Here is a 24525-nt window from a genome sequence, read left to right on the forward strand (position 1 = left end):
AAATATAAAAATATTATTTAATCAAGACAGTTACCATAACAGAGCAGGTAAACTAACTCTAGCCTCCAAACACGCTAAACGTCACTAATGTCTCACATATGAAAACTCGCTCTCTCTCTTTCTTTCGCTCGCCCGCTGTCCGTTGCGGGTGTCACCCCTAAAAACTTCCCCTTCTCCCTAAACAACCAAATGTCACATGTTGCCTTATCATTTTTTTTGATTGGCTGACATGGTAAACTGGTATATAGCTTGAACTCCGCACTTTTGACCCAAGTTGAAATGGAGACTCTGACGTGCTGCATCTTGTAGCTGTGTCCTCTTAAACTGGTCATGTGATTTTGACGCGTCCCGCGACCTCAGAGGGTTAAATTAGTTAAAATGAATTCACAGATGCAGAATTTGTTCTACAATTCATCATTTAAGTAGAATCCTTTATTTCAATGTGTGTGGCTCTTGTGGTCCTCCATACTTTACACCCATAATGGTAACAGGCAGTGGCGAGAACATAACTGCTAGCGACCATTTCAAATATCGTTAAAAAGAGTAAGTTACTTTGACCATTTTTAACGTAAGTTAAATACAAAAAATTCCCACTAAAACTCAAATTAAATGATGCCACAGTAAATAGCCCACAAAATGAAGATTTCCGTTGAACAGTAGTGCCTTTTATCCGTATGTTAAAAACCGGATAATTCTTTTAGGAAAAAACAACAACAAAACAACGTTAAATAAAGCTTACATTTCAAGCACTTACAGATTAATTCCTAAAGGCAAATTTAATATCGAAACAGCTGGTATTTCAGTGCTCTAATGGAAACTTGTTCATGTCACATAACATTGACATCCACTTCTTAACCCTCTTTATAAAAAGTACACACAATCTTTAAACCCTTGTTTAATATAATCACTCACCACTGTAGACGGTAGATTTTTCACTACATACAAGCTTAACTGAGAAGCTGAAGCGCAGTCGATGATCTTTTAGGGAGCGGGGTCAGATTGATGTACTGTTAACGTGGGGATGTGTCGTGAGGAGGTGCCGTTCACACGTCTGGAGTTTTTCTTTCTTTATCCTGAGTCAAGATTGTTCTACTTTAAGAGAGATGAGTGGATAACTGAATGGGAGACAGAAAGCCCGTCATCAGTTGCCTTTAAGGCTAGCTTCACATATAGCAACAGCAAATGGATGCTCTAATTCCCCTGCACAATGTTGCTGAAGTCAATAAAAATGGCAACAAGGCAAATTAATCACTGTGGAAAAAAAGAAAGACAAATTTATACCGTTATTGGAACAAACTATGGAAAATAAAAACATTTACAGTTTTTTCTGAATGCTTAAACCCTAACTGTGATTCCTGTAGCACAATCTCTAAAACTATTCAGACTTATAGCAAAACCACTCACTGAGTGTGCAAAACTAAAAGCACAAAAACTGCTTTGCACTCAGTTTGCAATTTTGTAACACACACTTTGCAAAACTGTAGGCACAATTCACTGCACAACACTCAATTACCAAATTTCCAACACACTCCTAGCAAAAGTATACACATGTATGGCTATCATTAACACTAATTTGCCAACTGTCTGGCACACTTTCACATGTGAAAACTTTTTTAGATAATTAGTTCACTTTGCAATCAGCCTAAGCACTATAATACAGGTAAGCTGTGTGTGCGGAGTACAATGGAGGGAGCAGAAAGAGTGAGAAGTAGAGGAGGCCGAGGAAGAGGATGTGGAGGTGAAGAAGTAGGATGAAGAGGACGACAAGGACAAGGAGGAGCAAGAGGAAGATGAGGAGGGGGGAGAGGAAGATGAGGAGGGGGGGAGAGGAAGGGTAAGAAGAGTAAGAAATAGAATTGCTGATGACATCAGAGCTACAATAGTGGACCATGTAATCAACCGTGGAATGACCCTGAGGGTAGCTGGCCAACGGGTCCAGCCTAACTCGAGCCGCTACACTGTAGCAAGCACCATAAGGACATCTTGAAATGAGAATCGGTTAGTACAGTCACTTCGCACAAAGATTTGTAGCACTGCCATATGCCAATGAGAAACACACCAATACCATTGATGTAAAAATACTGAAATTGTTACTTTACAGAATTGCTAGATGACCAGATGCTGGGGGCAGAGGAAGCATGTTCACTGCAGACCAAGTAACCCATATAGTCATTATGGCGATTGCAAATAATCCTATACTTGGAAATAAACACTTGTGTTTGTTTTGATGTGTTTGAATAAACACCAGTACTTGAAGTTTGGATCCCTCTATGCTTATGGATCTATGACAGAAGTATGAGCTCAAACTGACATAGCCTACCTTGTGCACAGAGGAAGCAAAAGCCAGATGTGTTTTGTATTCATACCATCAGTGTGCAGTTGGTGCATTGTGTGCTTAGTAGATGATGGCTTGTGTGTACTGTTTGATACGGAAACACCATTTTTATGAAGGTGTGAAGAGTTAATCTAGCTGTGTTTGCTTTTGCAAGAGAACTACAATGTTTTGATTATTGGGTGACAGGTTTTCTTATTTGTGTGAAGAGTTTTGCAAAATTAGCCAATAGTTACAAAAAATGTGCTTAAGAAATCAGAAAAAACTGTAATGGCAGATTATTATTGCTTTTACTTACACTTATTATTTAATCTACTCATCTGTTTACTGAGATTATATTTTGGCCTTTATAATGGTTTGGATGTCAATACCAAACATTTAGAATCAGAAAAATAAAATGAAATCTTACAAGTTTTTTCTGCTAATTTTTATTTCCCAATGTATTAATTATTGCCAGATAAACCTTGTTCCTTTCCTCCTTCTTTTATTAGGTACACTTCCTTTTTCTTCATGCTTGCTTCTTTCTTGACACACATGCAACACAGCCGAGCCTGAACTGTTATGCTCATACGAAACAGACAGGCAGCGCTTATGGTGACAATTCTAGAGTCTATTAGGGTCCTTCAACCAACAAAATCCCATGTGAAGTGTGTGAAATGGTAGATGACATCGCTACTGTTTTCAAAATACAAATATAAAATATGACAAAAATGTAATTCATGAATGGATAAGTTGTCCTAATGTAGTTATCTTAAGCAAACATTGCTTATTTGCTTGAGGCAATGAATTTGCATATATATATTATATATATATATATATATATATATAAAATAACTATGTATACATATATACCAATTTTTATTTAAAATAAACAAAATATAACAATAAATGTCATGAACTAGCTGTGTGCTGGTAAGAGAAGACCCAAATGCAGACTCACAGAGGCAAAGGGCAAACTCAAAAAAACACAGCTTTATTTGCTGGCTGGGAGAAACAATACAAAACTACACTGGAAAAATAAACTAAGCACACAGAGGTGCACACAGGTAAACACACACCGTACAACACAACACAGAACAAGGAAAACACAGGGCTTAAATACACTGAGGGATAACGAGGGAATGAGACACAAGAGCAAGGTGCAGGTGGGAGTAATCAAACATGAAAAGATCAAAGCAAAACCACAAACACTGACATGAGACAAGGGAACGTCACAGTAACAGGAAATATAACACAAAGACGCTGACTTGACACTGAACAAACTGAACACGGAGCAGAGAGACAGGAGTGACAAAAGACGCAACTCACTGGGGAGGCAGAAGGAACATGGAGACAAGGGTAACTAGACACGGGACATGGGGAAGGCAAAGTAACAGGAAACCTATACATGAACTACAATAAACAAAGAACATAACTAAAACCAACAAAAACACTGGGTCAGAGACCCAGTACCGTGACAATAAAACTCACGTGCTGGAGCCTTTATTGGCTGCTTGGGATTTTACATAATGGAAAAACACTTTTTAATATCATAAAATCATCAGGCCTAAACTGCAGATATACAAACACATATATGCACACTGATAAAGCAATAAACAATCTATGAAAAAATATAGTGCAACATAATACAACAGCAGTTTTTTTCTGCTGAGCTGATGTTGTGGATCAGTGGTATCTGACAGAAACACCAGAGCCTCCAGTGCTTTCATACTTTATTGAAACATCATCTTTATCATAATGTACCTGTGAAAAACAAGCAAAAAACCCAAAACCAAATGTATCAGATTGTGAGACAAATAAATTGGCATTGTGTTTATTATTACCTGTGGTTTCAGTTATATTCTTTCCATTAGTTCTTAGTTTTCTTTTCTTTTGTGTTTTTGAGTGTTAGGTTGAAATTGTTAAATGTTACCATTATTGTACTGCCAAGGTCTCCCCTTCCATCCATCCATCCATCCGTTCGCTTCCACTTATCCTTCTTAGGGTCGCGGGGGGTGCTGGAGCCTCTCCCAGCTGTCATAGGGCGAGAGGCGGGGTACACCCTGGACAGGTCGCCAGTCTGTCGCAGGGCTAACACACAAAGACATCATTCGCGCTCACATTCACTCCCGCATTCACACCTATGGGCACTTTGGATTAATCAATTAACCTATCCCCACAAGCTGACAGAGGCGAGGCTGCCGGACACTGGCGCCACCGGGCCCTCTGACCACCACCAGTAGGCAACAGGTGAAGTGTCTTGCCCAAGGACACAACGACCGAGACTGTCGGAGCCGGGGCTCAAACCGGCAACCTTCCGATTACAAGACAAACTGCCAACTCTTGAGCCACGATCACCCCAAAATTATAAACACAACAAAAGCTATTTTGCCCAAACACCTGAAATACATCTAATTAATATTTTAGCTATTTTTAGTTGTTTTAAACAGCTGATCGTGAGCTCACCTGTTTCCTCATCTGAGGTCTGACAGCTAAAGGTAACCAGCTGCACACTTCCTGTGTTAGCATCAGTCACGTCACACTTCATTTTCTCATATCTTGATGGATAGATATAGTGAGACTTCCAAAGGGTCACAGTAGTGGAGCAGTCAGTCTGTGAGGTCAGTATTTCTTTGTCATCTTTGTTCATATCTTGACGTTTAATCAGCCAATTCACGGTGTGATGACACTGTCCATATGTCACCACAGAGCAGTTTACAGTTTTTCTCAGTTGCTTTGGTGCATTTCTCACAACAGAATTGATCTCTGCACCACTACTAAGGCTCTTCTCAAAACAATTGGTGCAAACTGCAAAACATGGTGGATAACTCGCAAAAGTGAGTCACCTCATCAAAAAGAAAAGTCAGTTGCTCAAAATAAGTAGTCAATGCTTCAAAAGCAAGTCCCTTAATCAAAACAGATAATATATTCATCAAAAGCAAGTACTTATATCAAAGTGTCAGGGCTGTCACAATTACAAGTCATTACACCAGCACCTTTGGTCACAAAATCAAATGGTTTGAACAGGTTCTCATTGTGACGGATTTCTTTGTAGGTGCTTCCCAATGACTAATAATAAAAAGATTAACCTGAGACAGATGAACCAGAGCGTTTAGAGTTTGTATTTCTCCTAATTTGTACTGTAGGCATGAATAAAGACCAACTTCCTCAAATGTGAGCTTCTTAATAACCAGAGAACAGTTCGCTGTAACACTCAGTCTGTCTGATTTGACTTTGTCTGTCCAAGTGTGATCAGCTCTACTGTTGTTTTGTGTCTTGAAACAAAGGTCCACTCAGTACTGTCACAGTTATTCTGCTCATCTATCACATTTAGACAAGGCAGAGTGACGTCATCTCCAACTTTCATAAAAATGGATATTTCAGTTTCAGATACTGTTGAGAAGATTGATGAGAAATATGAAAGATAAATTAGAATGCAGCAGTTTTACAATCAGAGCGAAGATTTTAGACTCGGGTCTGTAAACATGTCCCATATTTCCCTAAAACAACAGTACATGCTCAGCTTTCTTATTTACTGTAAAGTTTATTGACCATAGTAATACTGATAATATTTAGTTTTGTTGCTAATAAAATGTTTCCTGTATCCTTACCTGGAATCAGAATCATCAGCATCAGAGATAAAAACATTTGAATCCATCTGAATTCATCCATCGTGCTTCTCTGCCTCACGTCTTTCTTGTTGTCGATCTCAACCGTCACAGTCTCTGAACTGATGACTCTTTTTACTTCCTGTCATTAGTCAGATCTCACTTCCTCACTGCAACTTTAGTCATTTGTAGTTCTTTCTTCTTGTTGGTATTGAGTATGTGAGCTTTCTCTGAAATTGATGAATACATTTAAATATTAAACAAAGATGACACAAATAAACACAAAATGCAATTCCTAAATTAAGTTGTTTATTATTAAGAGGGGAAAAACCTATATGGCCCTGTGTTAGACCAAGTTAAATGTGCGACAGTGTCAAAGTGCTATAGACAAGGGTGCAGGGATCAGGTCTCCAGGGAATCTGCAGGGAAAAGCAGGGGGAACACACTCACTCTCCTTCTGTCTCTCTTGGCGTCTCACCAGTCTCTCACTCCTCTCTCGTACCAGAATTTCTGTAAGGAACAAGGGCAGGTCCAGGGTGTCTGTACACAGGGAAACGACGTGTTAGCACAAGATTCAAAATCCAAGAGAACTAGATTACTAGTGTCCTAGCCAGGACTTCACTAACATGAGTCAAGCAACAATCCAGCAAAGAGCAGTCTAACTTCTTCCCGTAAGTAGAGGCTGGTTAATGAGACGCAGGTGTTCACCATCTCCCAGGTATGTAGGCCAAAGGCGGGAGCCCACAATGGCCTCCGCCCAGGCGATAGAGGGAGAGAAAAACAATACCAAAGCCCACTTGTAGCAGAATATTTCTCAGGCAGACGGTGACACTATAGTTTTTAAACATAACAAAAATCAGACGACGACTGGTTTGATTTAACTGTGGTGATGTTTAGATTGCTCGAGTTGAAAAACCTGTTGCCGTCCAGTTTGTGTGAAGTCAGCATTACAAAGCAAATGCAACAACCTATTAACAAAAAGTCCTTATATTTACTGTGATAGTTGACCTGCTGCACTCTTGGTCTTAAAGCAAATTAGTGTTGTTTTAAGCTTTAGAAAATGAGAAACAGTAATGTTAAATATATATGTATCACAATGGAGTGGACTTTGAGAGATAGTTTTATCTACTCTGCAGCATAAGCTGAAAAACCAAGGCAGGATCCATGAAGCTGAAACACGTCAGCAGAAGGAGGAAAAGGTGGTTGTTGTCCTGCAGAGGCAGCCCTCTCCGCCCATCCCAACCTTGCAGAAAAAGCTGGCAAATCTTGCACCATCTAGGCCCTCCTCTGTTTTTAGCCAGCGCTCGTCTAGAACTCTGAGTAACTCATTGCAAAGACTGCAAATTTTTTCACATTTTGCCCTGTATGACAACTCTATAAATAAATAAAAATGCATTCACAGAATTGCTCAGTGTCAGCACCAAACCACCCACCACCCAATGAAATTCCCAGCCAGCAGGGTAAGATTTGTGCAAATTATAAACCTTTATTTTCCTGATCCCTGCCCTGCCTTCAGTCCCCTGTCGTGCTTCAGATGATCAACAGGAAGTGTTCAGTTTGCTGTCAGCCTTACGTTGGTGTCTGAGGAAAGAGCGGTGACAACTGGAGGTTCAGATGGGTTGCACAGATTCACACGAGACCCACTACAATCTGGTAAACAGGTATTGCAGTCAGGCACCACTGAACAGCAGGGTAATGTGTGCAGGCATAAGATGCCAGAACAACAGGGATTTCTATCTTTTGTGCCAGGCTTAGAATCAGTCATTTAGAGACGCTGCTATGTTGAATTTAACCCAGTTAACCCCCAGATGTGGTGAGGCAAAGACACGATACTAACTCTGGGCTGTTAACGTGTGATCTTAATTTGATATTCGTAGTGAAGAATGTATTCAGTACAATGTTTTACAAGACATTTATTCATCTGTGCTTGTATTCAAGTTTACAGCAAATCATCTGAGAAATGCCTTTGAACTGGTGCCTGTTTCTGGGCTTTTCTTTTGTCACAAACTGCTCACAAAGAAGGACGAATGCTTTAGGGAACAAAAGCTTTGGAATGTATTCTGCAAGTACAGGTCAAACGTAATAGCCTCATTGTTTTATAGCAATGCTGAATTAACTTATGTCACTGCAGGACAGTGCAGCCAGTGGGGCTGATTGTTATAGTCACTGTGCACGACAAGAAAGCATTTGACATGGTGAACTGCTGCCACGGTTTTAGAGAGACGTCTGTTTGTTATTAGAAGTAGTTGTTCTGTTTAATTTGGGGTTTTTCTCCTTTGCTTCTGCGTAGAAGACGACCAATCTGCACATCGAGAAGCTGTCCTGTCTTCAGCTAGGAGTCCTTCTCCAGCTGCTGCACATGCTAACAGGCAAAACATCAGGGAGTAATACAAGCTTTTAATGCTTATGTGAACCACAGGCGTGCTTATAATGTATCAACCTGCAGTGAGACTGTAAAAGCAAAATCTTTCTTGATTTAATTTTCATTGCACAAATAATAACAGATTCAGGAATGTATTCAAGGAAGAGACTGGCAAAGAAAGAGTGGGATAGTCAGGGAGCTGAAGGAAGGAGTACTAAAAGGCTAGGTGCACAGCAAAGAGAGAGGTGTCACTGGCACAGGAAAAGGCTTGTAGTGAGTTGTATGTGAGGCTGGACACTAAGGAGAAAATGATTTTTAATGAATGGCAAGGCACATAAATTGTGCTGGAAGAGAGTAACCAAGTATAGAGATGGAAATGTGCTAATGTGAAGAAAGTGTGTTGAGAAGGGAGAAGGAGTACTTTGGACGAAAATTGAATTAGAGAAGGAAGTGAGGCAACTCTGAAGAGGATGGAGACGGGAGGCATAGAGAGGGTAGGAGTGAAGGCTATGATAAGGTGCGAAGAGAGTAACTGTGGTGCTGCATAAGAAAGTCCTGAGGGGCAGAGAAGTATGTGATGGGTTGAGATTACATCAGAGAGAGGCTCTGAGCCCCTTCTTGTTTGCACTGGTGATGGAGAGGCTGACAGATGAGATCAGGCAAGAGTCTCCGTGGATGATGTTTTCAGACAACCACAGAAAGGATTTGTGGATGTAGTGAAGGTGGACATGCAGGGGGTTGGTGTGACTGAGGAGGATGCTAGAAATAGAGAGATGGAGGCGGATGATCCACTGTAGCGACCTCTAAAGGGAGCAGCCGAAAGAAGAAGAAGCACAAATAATTCTAATCATGCTTTTCTTTTATTCTCAGTACTAAGCTATGTAAAGGAAGTCAAGGTTGTTTCCTCCTACAATCACTTTGGTCATGCTGTTCTTACAAGTGTGGAGGTGCCAGATGATTTAGACTTGTTTAGATTGGTGCTCTGTCTCCCTTTATCCAAACTAAAACTTTGATGGGGTTTTTTATCTTCACTAAACACTTTTTTGCTTTGTGTTTATTATTGTGCTACTGCAAGTATTTCATATATTAGTCAGTTGATTGTTACTGTAGGGCAGCTCTAGGACAATCCTTGATGTGATGTAGCTTGCTTTTATCCAGCAGATACGACATCTCATGAGGAGGTTCGAACCCTGTACCCTGACCCTCCTGCTGACGCACAAAGTCTGGACATCCAGCAGCAGGCCCTTCTACGTGAACAACAGCACAACAGTTTCTATTTCTTTTAATATTAGAAGTCAGTTATTCATTAATGAATACAAATGGTGACTGAAGTTATTTAGACAGGACATTAAACAATAAACTTCCAATAAATGATGAACAATGTGTGACTGAATGTGTTCAGTGAAAGACTTTGAAAATATCGCAGCATAAAACCAGTGTAAAAGTACTCAGACTACTTTTGGGGGTATTTATTTGATGATGCAACCAGAAAATGTGCAGGTTGTGAGTTTAACATTTTCAACACTGGAGAAGAAGCACATGTACACAGACTAGCTAATGACAAACATTTTTTTTAAATTAACCTTTATTTAAACAGGTTGTTCATTTTTCTGAGCTTATCTGGTGTCCAGTTTCGGTGGCAGTAGCATAAGCAGAGAAGACCCAGACCTTACTCTCCCGAGCCAGCTCCTCCATTATTTGGGGGACACTGAGGCATTCTCTGCTGAGTGCTGTGATCTCCCCAACATGTCCTGGGTGTGTCCTGTCTGTCCTGGTGGGACATGCCTGGAACATCTCACCCAGGAGGCGTTCAAGAGGCACCCTTGTCAGATGCCTGAACCTCCTCAACTGGCTCGTTTAGATGTAGAGGAGTAGCAGTTAACTCGGAATGAGACAGACAGCACCTACTGCTGGGGTGGGCCTACAGGAGGGAGAGCTCATGTCGTCTCTTCAGGACACATCACTGGACCCCAAGAAGCTCTCCCCGGAGCTCCCTTTGGCTGCTGGGGTCGGCATACGTTCAACTTTAAAATCACTCTTGGTTCTTGGCTAGCTTTGTGTTAGCATCCTTTGTGTACTGATGCTTGCAAGAAGCTAAAGTTGCTTTGGCAGAATTTTCTTTCTCATATATGCACACATAAGGAGAGAGATGTTTTATAAGCTTTAGTCATCACCGTGCACTTTTCCTGATTCACACAAAATACAGCAATCTGGCACCTTCCCACAGGGTCTTGCACGAGTATTAAACATGTTCATTTGTGCTTTGGACTGTCACCAGATTTCTTCTAGAAGTTTCTTGCCAGTCAGCAACTATCTTGGCAACACCACTTGAGTTTGTGTGTTGCATGCTAACATCCTTATCATATGTGTAATAATACTAAAGCTTCATCTTATGCACACACAAAAAACAAATATGGCTCCTTCGTGCAGGGTTTTCTGGTATGTTCATTTATGCTTCCCAATTAAAAAAAAAAAAGAAAAAAAAAAAGAAGAAAAAGCAAAGTTCTTGCTTCTCAGCCACTGCAGCCACATCCTCACCGTTTTTTAGGCAGTTATATAAACATACTGTGAGTGAGTCATAAGCTTAAATACAATAGTTGAAGGAACAAAAACTTAATGTTTAAAAATACCAGTCAAATCTGATTAAAGTAAATAAATAATAAGTATACAATGTAGTTTTAAGACTTCTCAATGTTTCGTAACATTAATGTTCTATGAACTCGTGAGTCCAGAAATCTGAATGTCATGAAAAGTATTTATTATTCGTGTATTATTATTTTACAATACAAGGTTGTTTTTTTCCTGATACTTCATGCAAACCACATTTCTCCAGGCCTGTCCTAATCAGCTTACTCAGTATCACTAGATCCAATGCTGCTCCTCCAGCAGAGCACACAAAAGTAGGAGAGACCAGAGATGCCATGGCTTAGTTAGGAGACTGTTTGCTTCAAGGCCACTAGAGGGTGCTGCCATAAAACTACAATAAATGAATTGACCACACTCTTTTATGCAAAACCCTGCTGATGACACACACACACACACACACACACAGATTCTAGGTCTGACCAACCGTCTCCACCGTGGGCAAAAAGATGACAGTCAATAAAATTCTAAAATTTTATTTATAAACACAATGAATAGTAGTTAAAAGTCCAGTGTCCCATTTAGGTACAAAGTAAAAACACACAGTCCAAGGCCAGAGCCAGCTATGCCACAAAGCCAGTTGCACTCCACACGTTGTTCACTTCAACAGGGGTAGCAATTGTCCTCTGAGACCCACCACCCTGTAAGTAGAAAGCCTGCACAGAGCGACAAAATAAGACAATTCACTATATAATTCACAGCCCATCCATCCCAAACATATCAGATCATTAGAGGTTTTGTCACATTACATACCTGCACTGAGAGACAAAATAACACAGCAGTGTTTGTAATGTGGGCTATAAGTAGACTAGCATATCAGTGCAATCAATTACACCTGCCTCCAATTAGTCCAGCCCTTTTACAGTCATTGACTGGGTGAGAAAACACGAGCAAATCAACCCAAGAGACAAGCAGGAAGACTCTCTGAAGGCTCCTGTGGCTGCACAGGCAGTCTTACAATTACGAGGTTGGAGAGTTGTTGTTTCAAAATGTTCACACTGATTTCACATGCTCATTAACTCACAACCAGCTGACCATATATATTTCTGCTGCTGAGCTGCTTTTTGATGGAGATTTTCTGAATTTATTTTGCTACCATAAGAGCAGACTCCATGCTGAAAGCATGTGCACTGTCACTTGCAATGAGTGGCACTAATGACGCTAAATTTAATTACAGGTCATGGACAGCCTTCATAAATGCTCATATTACTCACCCACACTGAATTCCAGCACAGGTTCATCTGGGTCCTGACTATTTCCTGCAAAGTAACACAAACGTCATCAGAACATTAAGTCAGAGAAACAACATTTGGAGCTTTTGTACATGATAAATTATACTGCAGTAGTAAAACAAAGTCAAGCAGCAGTACATTTATTAAAATCACCTTCAGCTGTAATATTTAAACTGATTTAGTGTCAATTTAGATTATGTTGAGATTAAAATGAAACTAGTACCCTTGTAATGTCTTTTTAAATTAGAGGTAAATATTTGTATATTTTTTACATAATATAATTATATTTACTGGATTTTCTCTCTATTGTAGTTTAGTATTATAGTTATTACTTGTTTTTTATTGACTTGTCTTGTTTTTACAATGATTTGCTCTGAATGCAGCCTTTAAAGAAAATACTATCTGTTCAGTAACTATCCATCAGACTGGGTCCATGTTACCAGCCAAATGGGTAATAATTAAAGTAAGTTTTGAATTACGTATATTTGGGTGTTTAGGTGACACTTTTGCAAAAAAAAAAATAATAATTAGGTTTAAAAGAACTAAACATGTATGTATTTAAAAACAATAAGTGTGTTAGAATTACTACAGCAACAGCTTGTAGCTCACTGTACTATTTTTGAGCACAACTTTGGTGCTTTTGCCTCATTTTTAAATCAGTGATCCCAGTAGCACAGTCTAAGCAGAGACCTCAGTGCTTGGCAAACAATCAATAGAATCAATATAATTATTAAAAAGAAACAAAATAAATGCCAACCATATAAAAAAAAAACATAAACTTAAGGAAAAAACTAAACTTGATTTTGTGTCTTTAGGCTATTGTTAACAGCAAGCATGAGGTTAGTGCATATGTATTATTATTGGAAAGATTACTGCAAAGAAAAAAAGGTTGAACCAGGAGGGGGCGATATTGCTCTTCTTACCATGAGTTACATGCAGGCTATTACTTACCATGTCACTCACATTTATTTCACAAAACAGCTGAACCCACTTAATTCGATTTAATTGTATTTATGCAGAGCTGAATCACAACAACAGTCTCCTCGAGGTGGTATAGATTGTAAGGTAGAAAGTCTACAATTAAAAAGAAAAAACCTCAATACAGTGGGAAGGAACAACTCACTTTTAACAGGAAGCACCCTCTGGCAGAACCACGGTCAGGGAGGGGCAGCCCGCTGCGACCCTTTGGGGATGAGGAGACGAAAAAGGGGACAAAAGACACACTGTGGACGAGAGCCAGAGATGAACAAGAACTAATTATTGAATGCAGAGAGGTGTATAAACACATGGTGGGAATCCCCCAGCAGGGTAGTCCCAGGGTAACTAAGGGAGGATTCATGGTCACCTGATTCAGCCCTAGCTATATGCGTTGGCAAAAAGGTAACTTTGAAACTTAATCTTAAAAGTAGAGATAGTGTCCGTCTCCTGCATTCAAACTGGGAGCTGGTTCCACAGAAGGATGATCCCCTTCTACTTCTAAATATCCTAAAAACCACAAGGAAGCCCACAGTCTGAGAGCAAACTATCAAACTACGAGGTCTTTAAAATAAGATGATTATTCAAGACCTCATGTGTGATGGGAAGGATTCTGAATTTGATGCTGGACCCACAAATCATAAAAGAGAAACACTAACTCACACACACCAGAAAGTGCCAAGAATTATAATTATATGTAATTTAGTTTTGCGTTCCTTTATAATGCTTTCAACTATACAAATAAGACACTTCATGGGGGCGCCTGAGCCTTGTAGACACAACAAATACTGAACAAACCTCATGCGCCCTGTTGTTGACAAAACGATAAAAATGAATGTGTACTTCTGTCTTATTTAGGTCATTTTTGTAGTTTTTGTAGACAGACTACTGTAATTTCTCAATAAAATGTCGCTTATTATCGCTCACTCTCAAGAACAAAAACGTGAGTAATTTCCCAGTAGCTCACCATATTTGGGATCTTCTAACATCCACACTTCATGTTTAAACGGTGGTGCGGAGGCGGTGTACCGTCGCAGGCCGGATGTAGCATTCAGCGCGGTGTGCCTTTTTTTCAGTTGCTAAGCAACAGATTTGTCCCGCCCCTTTCGTTATGACGGGGCGGGCCAGTCCTTTGACTGGTGACGTTACAAAGAAACGTCAGGTGACGTTACAAAGAAACCTTAAACCGACCTTATATATAGACCTGGCTGTTCAGTTGAAACGCATTCACACAGCGGGACAGCAGCGCTTTAAACGTTCAAACACGGAGTTTAACACAAAACAACATTTTAGACATAAAAAACAAAAAAGTGAAATGGCAAGCTCGAACTGTAACACAATGACAAATGATGAAACAGTTCAGACCAATGGGGATAATTCTACAGTACATGCTTTGGTATCCCTCTTGAATAACTTGTTCAGTAGTTTTTCGATCAAGCAGTGGGGAGAGCTTATCTCAGGCTATCCGGATTGCTTCACCGCTAAGCGGCTTGTAGGTTTTGTAGAGGACGTAATGGACCTGTGTGAACAGTCAGTAGCAGTATCACCACTGAGGTCTTCCCAGAACTCCCCTGTACATGAAAACTGTTCTGTCCACACCACTACTGGCAAAACGGTTTTGTCACGTGTGAAATTTTTGGACGATTCTGCTGAGCAGGAGTTTGATACAGCACAGAATATAGATGCTAACAGCCAAGAAACAGCTAACACAGAAGAAAGCTGTCAAAATGCTGACCAACACAGTGCTGCAAAAGCAGAAAACAATCCAATTCCAGATCCCCAGCAGCAGAAATCCTGTGTTGAACATGAAGCCAGCATCCCACCGTTAACAAACGTAAGTCAAACGGAGTCATATAAAAAGATACAGCATCACAGATCTTCTGTAGACTGTGAGCCACCTGAAAAAACCTTAGACTTTGAAAGATGGTTAGAGACATTAATTCAGGCTGTGCTTTCAAAGCTTGGTAAACTTTTAAAGTGCCCTCATTCTCACCAAAAACGTTTGTTGGATCTACTCTTGGACAAATTCAAGGGGATGGATTTGCATTTAGACCGAAAAGTGCAGAATTATTTTGACTGCATTGCTAATGCGATTTTCACTGATATTTGTGACAAATTACATAAATTGTCACTAATATCATTGGAAATGGGGAGGAGTGGGGAGGAGGATTCAATGAATTTAATGGAACAACCAATATTTAATATCATAACTACTTCAGTATTCCAAGAACACCTGTTGGCAGTAACAGTTACTGATAGACTGGAATCATATGAAAAGAAAGAAAGATGCAGACTTTCAGTGGAAATCTTTGTGGAAGGACTGATTTCCCAGGTTTCAAAAAAATCAGGCACAGTCTTCAGCATTGAAAGTGCTGAAGCTATCTCCAACCGGCTTACCATGAAAATCTGGACTGAAATCAGGGCCAGATACGACAAAATCCCACCAGAGAAGTTCAAGAAACTCAGCGAGAGGGTTTACAAATCCCTCTGTAAAAGATGGAAGCATGCAGCGGTTATGGTGACAATCTTGCAATTAAACTTCCAAGATCTTGATGAAGATATTGTTAAAACTTTCAAAAGAAAGATATTCCCAGAACCAAGTTGCATATCTAAGTGCTTCTCATCGGTGCGTGCATTTTTTGGGAGGTGTAAGGGAAGAAACAAAGTTTCCACTTTATAGTGACGTCGTGATATCAACAGCAAAATATTTTCTAAAACTCACTGGACACTTTAAATGAGCTAGTTTTACATTTAGATCAGATCAAGTCATTTTTGAAATCCCCAGGAATGGTCGCGGCAGATGGCCACCCCGCCCTGAGCCTGGTTCTGTCGAAGGTTTCTTCCTCTTAAAAGGGAGTTTTTCCTTCCCACTGTCGCCTCGTGCTTGCTCAGAGGGGTTTGTTCTTTTGGGGTTTTCTTTTTAATACTGTAAGTTGTTACCTTACAGTGTGAAGCACCTTGAAAACACCATTGTTTCCTTTGGTGCTATACAGATTGAAGTGACTTGCACTGATAACATAACTAAGCTGGGACTTTAATTTAACATCAATAAAATTATAAAAATATTACATCTTGATTTCTGCTTGTTTTCATTGTCTGTGACTTAATGAATACAAATGTGTAATTTAACAGATTCTTTCTTTATGTTAGTCTGACCGGTGACTCCACGTTGGCCTTAGGTGTTGGCGCGGATACGCTGCAGCCCCTGAGCCATTAATGGCCCAGCACACTACAGTAAAAACAAAACAACAGCCATCTGTCCAACTAGGAAAGGAAAATAATAAACTGCCTCCTTGGAGGCAACCTGACTCAAAACAGTTGCAGTCCAACTCAGACCGACTGCAATCACTCTCAGGCAGATTGATGAAGATCTGCAAATAACTGTTGTCTAATTTATAAACGCAGACAGATTGCCAACACGTCTGTTCACAATAGAGGACTGTACTTACATGGTTGCAAACTGGTTGTTATCTTGCTTATATGAAAACATTGCTTTGGAGCAATGAAACTCAAACACATTCATTTTTAAAATGCTTCAAAATGAAATTTTGAAGCATTTGGCTTTATGCTTTGAAAGTGCCGTTGTGAGTGGGAGTGTGAAATCCTTACTTGATGTGTTCCCTTTGCCTTTACTGTTTTCAGTTTTATCAGTTTTCAGTTTTATTTGTCATATGACCACAGTACATCAGGCTGAAGGACATCACGTCTGACACAGTGGTCAGCAGCACAGGAGCACCACAGGGAACTGTGCTGTCCCCTCTTCTCTTCACCCTGTACACCTCTGACTTCTGCTACAACTCTGAATTATGCCACATTCAGAAGTTTGCAGACGACACAGCCATCATGGGGTGTATCTGGGATGATCAGGAAGAGGAGTACAGAAGTCTGGTGAGGAACTTTGTCGCATGGAGTCACACAAACCACCTGCAACTCAACACCTCAAAGACTAAGGAACTGGTTGTGGACTTCGGGAGGTCTAGAGCAGGTCCACTGCCGGTTCAGATAGAGGGGGAGGAGGTGGAGGTGGTCAACAAGTACAAGTACCTCGGGCTGTGGGTGGACAATAAACTGGACTGGTCATGCAACACAGAGCACCTGTATAAAAAAGCCCAAAGCCGACTGTACTTCCTCAGGAGGCTGAGGTCTTTTAACATCTGCAGGAAGCTCCTGAGGATGTTTTACCAGTCGGTGGTTGCTGGAGTACTTTTCTATGCTGTGGTGTGCTGGGGGAGCAGCACAGCAAAGAAGGACTCATCCAGGCTGGAGAAACTGATCAGGAGGGCTAGCTCTGTGGTCGGCATGAAGCTGGACACTCTGGTGACAGTGGCAGAGAAAAGGACATTAAAGAAACTGATGGACATTATGGACAATGCCAGGCATCCTCTGCACACGGCCATTAACAACCAGAAGAGTCTGTTCAGTGACAGGTTGCTTCTCCCAAAGACAAGAACTAACAGACTTAAAAACTCCTTTGTCCCACACGCCATCAGACTGTTTAACTCCTCTCTGGAGGGGAGAGGGAGGGGAAACAGGAGGACAAAGGAGGGGGGAACAACTAAGCTGTAGTGCCTCTTCACCTCACTGTGCAATACCTTTTGTGCAATACTTTTGTAAATAGTCAACGGTGCAATAGACTCAATACTTGAAATGTGCAATTCACTTGTATTTTTATTTTTATTCCTATTTATTCTATTTATCCCCTTCGTATATTTTATTTATATTGTCTCTGTATTTATATATATGTGTGTGTGTATAACTCTGTAACTTCTGTCGGTGCTGTGCTTTTTTGGAAATCGAATTTCCCAGAGGAACCCACCCGAGGGATTAATAAAGTTCTATCTTATCTTATCTCTTATATGCAAGTTAGCACAGGGTCAACATTGCAATGAAATGTGTTTGACGAGCAGCAGTCACTCAGCAGCATGGTACAGTAGAAGAATATATAATAAAATATAATAAAATAAAATAAAAAATAGAAAAATAGTAAAGAGCAAAATATTAGAAAGACGTGGTAAAAGAGAAAAGATGACTAAATATATATATATGTATCTATAAATATATGTACACTAGTGATTAAATAAGAAAATCTTGAAAAGAAATATGACGGGAGGTCAGATGGGATATTGCACAGGAATGAGCAGCAGAAAATTACAGTATTACTCAGACTTTTAATAGTCATATTGTCAGTTTTGGCCGACGGTCATGGGTCACTTCCACTAAAATAGCACGAGACTGGAGTAAAATGTACTTTATTAATGAGAACACATGGTGATACAGCAAAGAATCCAACCCTTCTGAAAAGCAAATGGCTTCCTGTTATACTCTACCTGATTCAGGTGAGCATCTGGAATAGACCAAGTCTGGGGGTCAGCAAACCAAAGGGAAACAAAACCCTCCCCATAAGAAAACCACTACAATATAACCAACACGTTCTCACTCCCAAAGCGTAACATTTTACGCTAGGTGACAAATCGTCACCATATTATGTTTTTGGCTACCCACCACGTTCCTGAATGACGACCTCGGAAAAAAGAGGAAATATGAGAACTGTCTGGACTGAATCTACACATGTTTGCTCTTTTTCTTCAAATCGCTTAGAAACACGCTATTTAACATCATTAAAGTCCTGGTTAAGGTCAGGAATAAGGTTATGGTCAGGGCTAGGGATAAGGTTAGGTTTAGGGCTGGAATACAGGGCTGGAACGTCTATTACCGCGGGAGCGTCATTGAACTGGATTCCAGCCATAACCCGCCGCGTACCATAAGAACGCCGAAGGTCTCCTTTCACGTTCCTCAGGAACGCCGCGTGACGTGACAAAACGTCGACATGTTACGCCTCGGGAGTGAGAACGGGCTGATATAACACATCATAGACATATGAAGATTTGTAACAAGTCCTATAAATAACTCCATAACATATAAACTTCAGTCTCTTCTATATACATTAAAACAGCGGTCCCCAACCTTTTTTGCGCCACGGACCGGTTTATGCCCGACAATATTTTCACGGACCGGCCTTTAAGGTGTCACAGATAAATACAACAAAATAAAACTAGTACCGATACCGGAAAAAAAGAAGATTTATTCATAACACACGTGAAAGACCCAGGAAAACAGAGTTAACGATAAAAACGATAACAAAATAACGATAAAAAACGATAAAAACTCTGAAAACCATACATTTCACACCCGAGCCTCATCTCTCGACCAAACGACGGTCCGTGGCCCGGCGGTTGGGGACCGCTGCATTAAAACACCTTAACCACAGTTAGGTTTCAGCCCTCGCTGACTCAGAACAAAGTAAGACAATCAGAGTTCGATTGGTTTTTACTTGTGCAGGGGAAGCCTGGTCGGATTCTCAGAGTTGCAAGCTCTACACCCAAACTCAGACAACTCCAACTCCAGCCTCCACTCGCAGCCTTTTATTGAATGAAAACAGTTACACAACCGCCCATTGTAAACCCCATATGTTGTGTGGTAAAAGCTAAGGCACTGTGTGTGTGTGTGTGTGTGTGTGTGTGTGTGTGAGTGAGAGAGAGTGTATGTGTGTCTGTATACGTGACTTCCTGCTTACAAACGTTTTAACCGCATCTCTAGTCATAAAAGGGTCATCTCCCCTCAACCTCGTATATGGCTTAACCTCTCTAACAGTCCACCATTTACATGGTGAGCCCATAAAGGGCAGGAAGTGAACATTCCTTACCAAATAAGGAAACCAGAATCTTACATAGATTGTGCCTGCAGTTGAAAACTATAGCTAGTAACATCCCCAACATCCTACATGTGGGGGAGGAACAGAAAATATCTGAACATACAGTTCAAGACAAGGTCCAAGCACAATAATGACAACTTTTAACAAAATCACTCCAACACACACTCCCCTAGCCTGGCACATTGGTTTTCTCCAGGAGCTCATAAGCAGGTGATTGAGCTGCTTTTACTCTTTACAAAGTGAGTACTGTTAACACTTCTCTTTTTACATATACAACTAATTTAGGTTACAGACAAATGATTAAATGTGAACAGCTCTAACACAGGTTCTTTTCCTGACACAGGTAGGATGGCCAGTCCCCCTGTCTCTTCACCTTTAACGAGTCACTTAATTAACAACCCAAAAAGCCTAATAAAGAATCACAATCAACCAGTGTGTGTTTTTCTTCATTACGGTTTTTAAATACAAATCAGTCAGTCAATTAATAAAAATACAAGTAAGGGTAATGGAACCCCTGGTCTCCATTACACACATAAATACCATAAAGACACTAAGTCGTAGAGCTCTGAACTCCTTGCTTCTATGATATTTACACTTCTTCTTGGCCTTCTCCTTCACTCTGAGTCACTCCAGGATAAACGCATCAGCTCAGACATACAATAATTAAAATATGTGTAGGTGACCGTTTGGCAGAAGACGATGTCGAGGCGGTACTGCAGTGACACGTCCGTGGCTATCGTCGGGGCGGTGTCCTGCATCAGAAGGAAGTCAATAGACTTCTTGGCTTTGTTGCTCATCATGGCGCTGTAGTCCGTGGGCGTGGCCTGCAAAAAGTGTAAATAAACCATCAGAGACCAAACACAAATATGCCTTCCAACCACTAGTTTAGACAACATCTTGCAAAGAGTGTGTATTTCAGAGTGCAGTTGTTTTTAAATTTGACAGAAACAGAAATAAAGACGGAAGAGAAGGACAACAGGGAAAGCAGAAGCACCGACACACTGAAATCTTTTAGGGTCAAGCTCCAGAACTAGCCACAAATCCTGCTGGAAAGAACCTAAAAATACTTAAAAATACTTGCAGAGATCGAATGGAGCCGTTAACTCAAAAGCCTGGTGTCAGGCATGTTCTTTAATAAATAAGAAACGAGCTGATATGTTACAGACCCCAGTCTTTACGTAAAGAAAAAGCTGACATTTAGAGCGGTCTCGCAGCAGATTTTAAAACAGTGACACTGATTTGTGGGGTTTTTGGGCACAAATTTGAACCTTTTTGTTTTATCCATGTCCTTGAACACAGCTCGTGACTTGGGCGCTTTCATATGTACCGATTCATTTAGGTTTGTGCACTGAGGCCAGATTTAGGTATTAAAAACGAGTCAGTCATAACACTTCTTACATTAGTTAAAAAGCTGAGCTTACACTAAACCAACATTTAAATTTCCCCTTGTGGGACTAATAAAGGTATATCATATCATATCATATCATATCATATCATATCATATCATTACTAAAGTATTGCTGCAACATTGTAAAGACAAAGATGACACACAGACCAGACATAAAACACTGAACACTTTTTAAAGACGAGTCATTTAAGAGTATTTTCTCATAGAATAAAGTCGGCTGATATGGTGAAGGAAAAATCTGCTCACGAATCCTCCAACTTCTTAAAAGTAAGGAGTGACCTGAGCTGGAAATCAACATGAGAGGGATGACTCAAGAAGAAGAAGAAGCAACAAGAAAAGAAAAACAGAGTTCAGAGTGTAGTTAAGATATCAAGCTGTATCCACAATGTGTGCCAAGAAACTAAGCTTGTCTGTTGTCATGCTAAAGAAATAAAAAATCTGGAATCAGAAAACAGCCAATAACTGCTGATCAACTCACCCACTCCTCTTCGTGCCAGTCCACGTGCAGTGACGACTGGCTGTTGTGACCGCTGTACTTTGCTCTCAGCGTATCCTGGTCATTGCGGAGCACTACTTGTTCAGACTCAGCGGAAGGAGAAGCTTTGGTTGCGATGTACTCGTACTGCGTTCAGGGCCTAAATAGCTGAAGCTAGCAGCTTGCAGCCGCACACTGCCACCAGCTGACGGGTCTGAAAGGAAGAGGGTATGAATGAAATATGAAGCGTCCCCACGTAACGTCAAACACTTTTAGTACCTTGTCAACCAGACTGGCGAGCGTCCACTCCAGTCCGCTGGCCGATTGGTCTTTGGCAGCTTGAGACAGCCTCTCTGCGTAATAGCTGACCTGAGTCTTCAGCGTGTTGACGTAGGCGATGATCTCTTTGGCTCGGACAGTGTCCTGGGGTATGTGGATGATGACTGAGCTGGAGAGGGCACTACTGCAGGGAACAAAGACACACCGACACATCTGTATCCGAGCTGGGACTGAGGACACTCACCAGCCACTTTATTAGGTACATGTGTTCAAAAGCTTGTGGCAGCAATTTAGTGCATTTAGTCAAATAAAGACAATAGAGTGGCCTGCAGGTGTATATTTTTGTAATGTTTCTGTCTTATGCCTGAAATATGCTTCAGCAGGAAATATACGCTGTAACTGGAAACAACAGCGTGATGGACCGGTTTAGTGTTAAGAGGTGTTACATCTGAAGTTAGAACGTAAATTTCCTGCAGAAATCTAAATCAAGCTTCAGAGGTACTGTTCCAAAAATATAGGGAGGGACGTTACCCACCAGATGTAAAAACAAACACTGTCTGCATGCACATGCCTGCTCTCAATGAGCCTAATCGTGGCTTAGAAAAAACAACGAGGAGCCGACTTCGATAAATGCGATACCACTCGCTTCACAAATTCAGACCATCTGTGTACAGTGGCGTGTCTAGAAAATTTTTGTTGGGGGGGCCAGGTAGGGGCACAGATTTGGAGAAGGGTGGCAGATTTAATTGGCAGATAATGTTTTAAAAAAAAATTCTACCAACCCTTAACCATAATTCAATAATCCTATAAACCTAATAACCAAATGCACTTTTAACTCTTATTAGAATGAGATTTTAACCACTACGGTGCAAAGTTTTTAGATACTGCGTTGATAAAGTACAAGAGATACAATCAGTGCTTTGTCAGTGTTTACTCAGCAGTCAAGGACAACAATATTTGCATAGTATTTTTACTGACATATAGTGCACATATGTTTTGGGCAAAAACATTTTTGAAAATTAAAATACGAACATTTGTAACAAACAATTGACAAATTAGCCAATGCCAATGCAAAACTTTATCTGCCTATTAAAAAAAGAAGATAATCTTCTCACAAACTGGTGTTTGATTTTGAAACAGGAAAAAAGTGGGGAAACAACTGAAAAGACTAACATTTGAATGAAACCTGAAAGCAAGTAAATACTTTCTATGCTGCCTTATCGTAAACTTTGGTAATATTGATAAAGAACAACACTGGCTGATGATAAAATACAGTCAGCTGGCATGGTGACACTGCCAGTATTAACCTGCAGGGCTGGACTGGGACAAAAAAATTGGGCATTTTTACTACAGACCGACCCACCAGGTAGTAAAGCCATAAAGACTTTGACTGAAAACAAACCCTGTTGTGACAGTGATGTACAGTCTTGTTGGTATATGTATGATTTCTATACATTTTACGTCAGATAAAAACTTTGGTTGTAAGATTTAGATAATTATTTAATAAAAACTAGGTATTTTAAATGAGAATAAGAAAGAAAAGTATTTCTTTGTGCCCCCCTTTCCCTGTTAATGCCCTACCTGGCCCCCTGGCAAAACTTTGCTAGACCCGCCCCTGCACAGTTACCAGCTGTCTGCTACATAAAAAAGGATCCTGGTGTTATTTGTCTCTCAGAAACAGTTCATAACTTCCCTTCAACTCATTCATGTCACCTAAAAGGTAAACCTGTTTCTCCATCACCTGTTCAGCTCTGATGGTTCAGTAAGGACATCTCCTGGTTTCATCTTCATGTTTCCCTCTCACCACATATCTAAACAGACATCATGACCAGCAGCTTTACAGCTGTGGCTCCAGCAAACATCAGCTGATACTAGAAATTAATATTAAATACATTCTAACAACAGCCGATCAAGCTTAAACGTGCTGCTGTTGTTTAGCGCAACATCTGCTGGTTTCCTCTTTCTGGCGCAAAGTGGGCGATAAACAAGAGAGAAAAGCCGATCAGCTGATCATTGATCAGTTTCATGATTGAAGTAGCAACAGGAGAGGGAGGGGGAGAGAATGAGAGAAGAGGCAGCTGTGCAGCATAAAGACAGAATAAATCCAGCTTTGTGTCTTTTTTCCATTCTAGCTAAAGTCCGGGACAAACTGCGTCTCTTCTCAGCTCAATACGAAACGTGTAATATTTTCTCTGAATGAGGGACCATTCCATTTTTTTAAGGAGCCGTTGGCAACTCTACTAACCTTATGAATAAAATAAAGTTCACTATCAGTAACATCATAGCACCCACCCAGCTGTATAAAAACTCCGTCAAACTGGCTAGAACGCAGTATGAGTTATTGCAACTGACAGTAAAAAGTCAGCAACATGAAAATAAACTCCACCTAAACTTGGTTTATATCTGACCCAGATAGACTGCAGGTCATAACTTCTGAAGTTCAGTTCACCTGACACTCGGACTGGTGGCTGCTTCGGGTCTCTCCTCCTGCCTCCCCTTCCCTCATCCACCTGTTGCCTC

The 24525-nt window shown here is 40.5% G+C and overlaps 1 protein-coding gene across 4 annotated transcripts; it reads right to left on the reverse strand.

Moving 5' to 3' along the window:
- Positions 1-3791: 3791 nt before the first annotated feature.
- Positions 3792-23574, reverse strand: LOC147313018 (inositol polyphosphate-4-phosphatase type I A-like). Of its 4 annotated transcripts, XM_086264984.1 has the most exons (6): positions 22006-23574; positions 21730-21940; positions 20527-20667; positions 13280-13379; positions 12139-12183; positions 11375-11580 (listed from the first exon to the last, which is right to left on the reverse strand). In XM_086264984.1, the coding sequence occupies exons 1-2, from the start codon at positions 22216-22218 to the stop codon at positions 21887-21889; spliced, it is 267 nt and encodes an 88-aa protein (XP_086121110.1). In that variant the 5' UTR covers positions 22219-23574; the 3' UTR covers positions 11375-11580; positions 12139-12183; positions 13280-13379; positions 20527-20667; positions 21730-21886. The 4 variants fall into 4 exon arrangements, with proteins under 4 accessions (XP_086121112.1, XP_086121111.1, XP_086121110.1 ...); XM_086264986.1 differs by lacking the exons at positions 11375-11580; positions 13280-13379; positions 20527-20667; positions 21730-21940; positions 22006-23574 and adding exons at positions 3792-4391; positions 5923-6149; positions 6370-6459; positions 14099-16286; XM_086264985.1 differs by lacking the exons at positions 11375-11580; positions 13280-13379; positions 20527-20667; positions 21730-21940; positions 22006-23574 and adding exons at positions 6191-6459; positions 14099-16286.
- Positions 23575-24525: the final 951 nt, after the last annotated feature.

Source organism: Aulonocara sp. 'chitande type north' Nkhata Bay, linkage group LG15 (genome assembly GCF_057382095.1).
Source record: "Aulonocara sp. 'chitande type north' Nkhata Bay isolate Kocher_YH1m ecotype deep benthic linkage group LG15, A_spYH_male_GT1.1, whole genome shotgun sequence".
Classification (NCBI taxonomy): domain Eukaryota; kingdom Metazoa; phylum Chordata; class Actinopteri; order Cichliformes; family Cichlidae; genus Aulonocara; species Aulonocara sp. 'chitande type north' Nkhata Bay.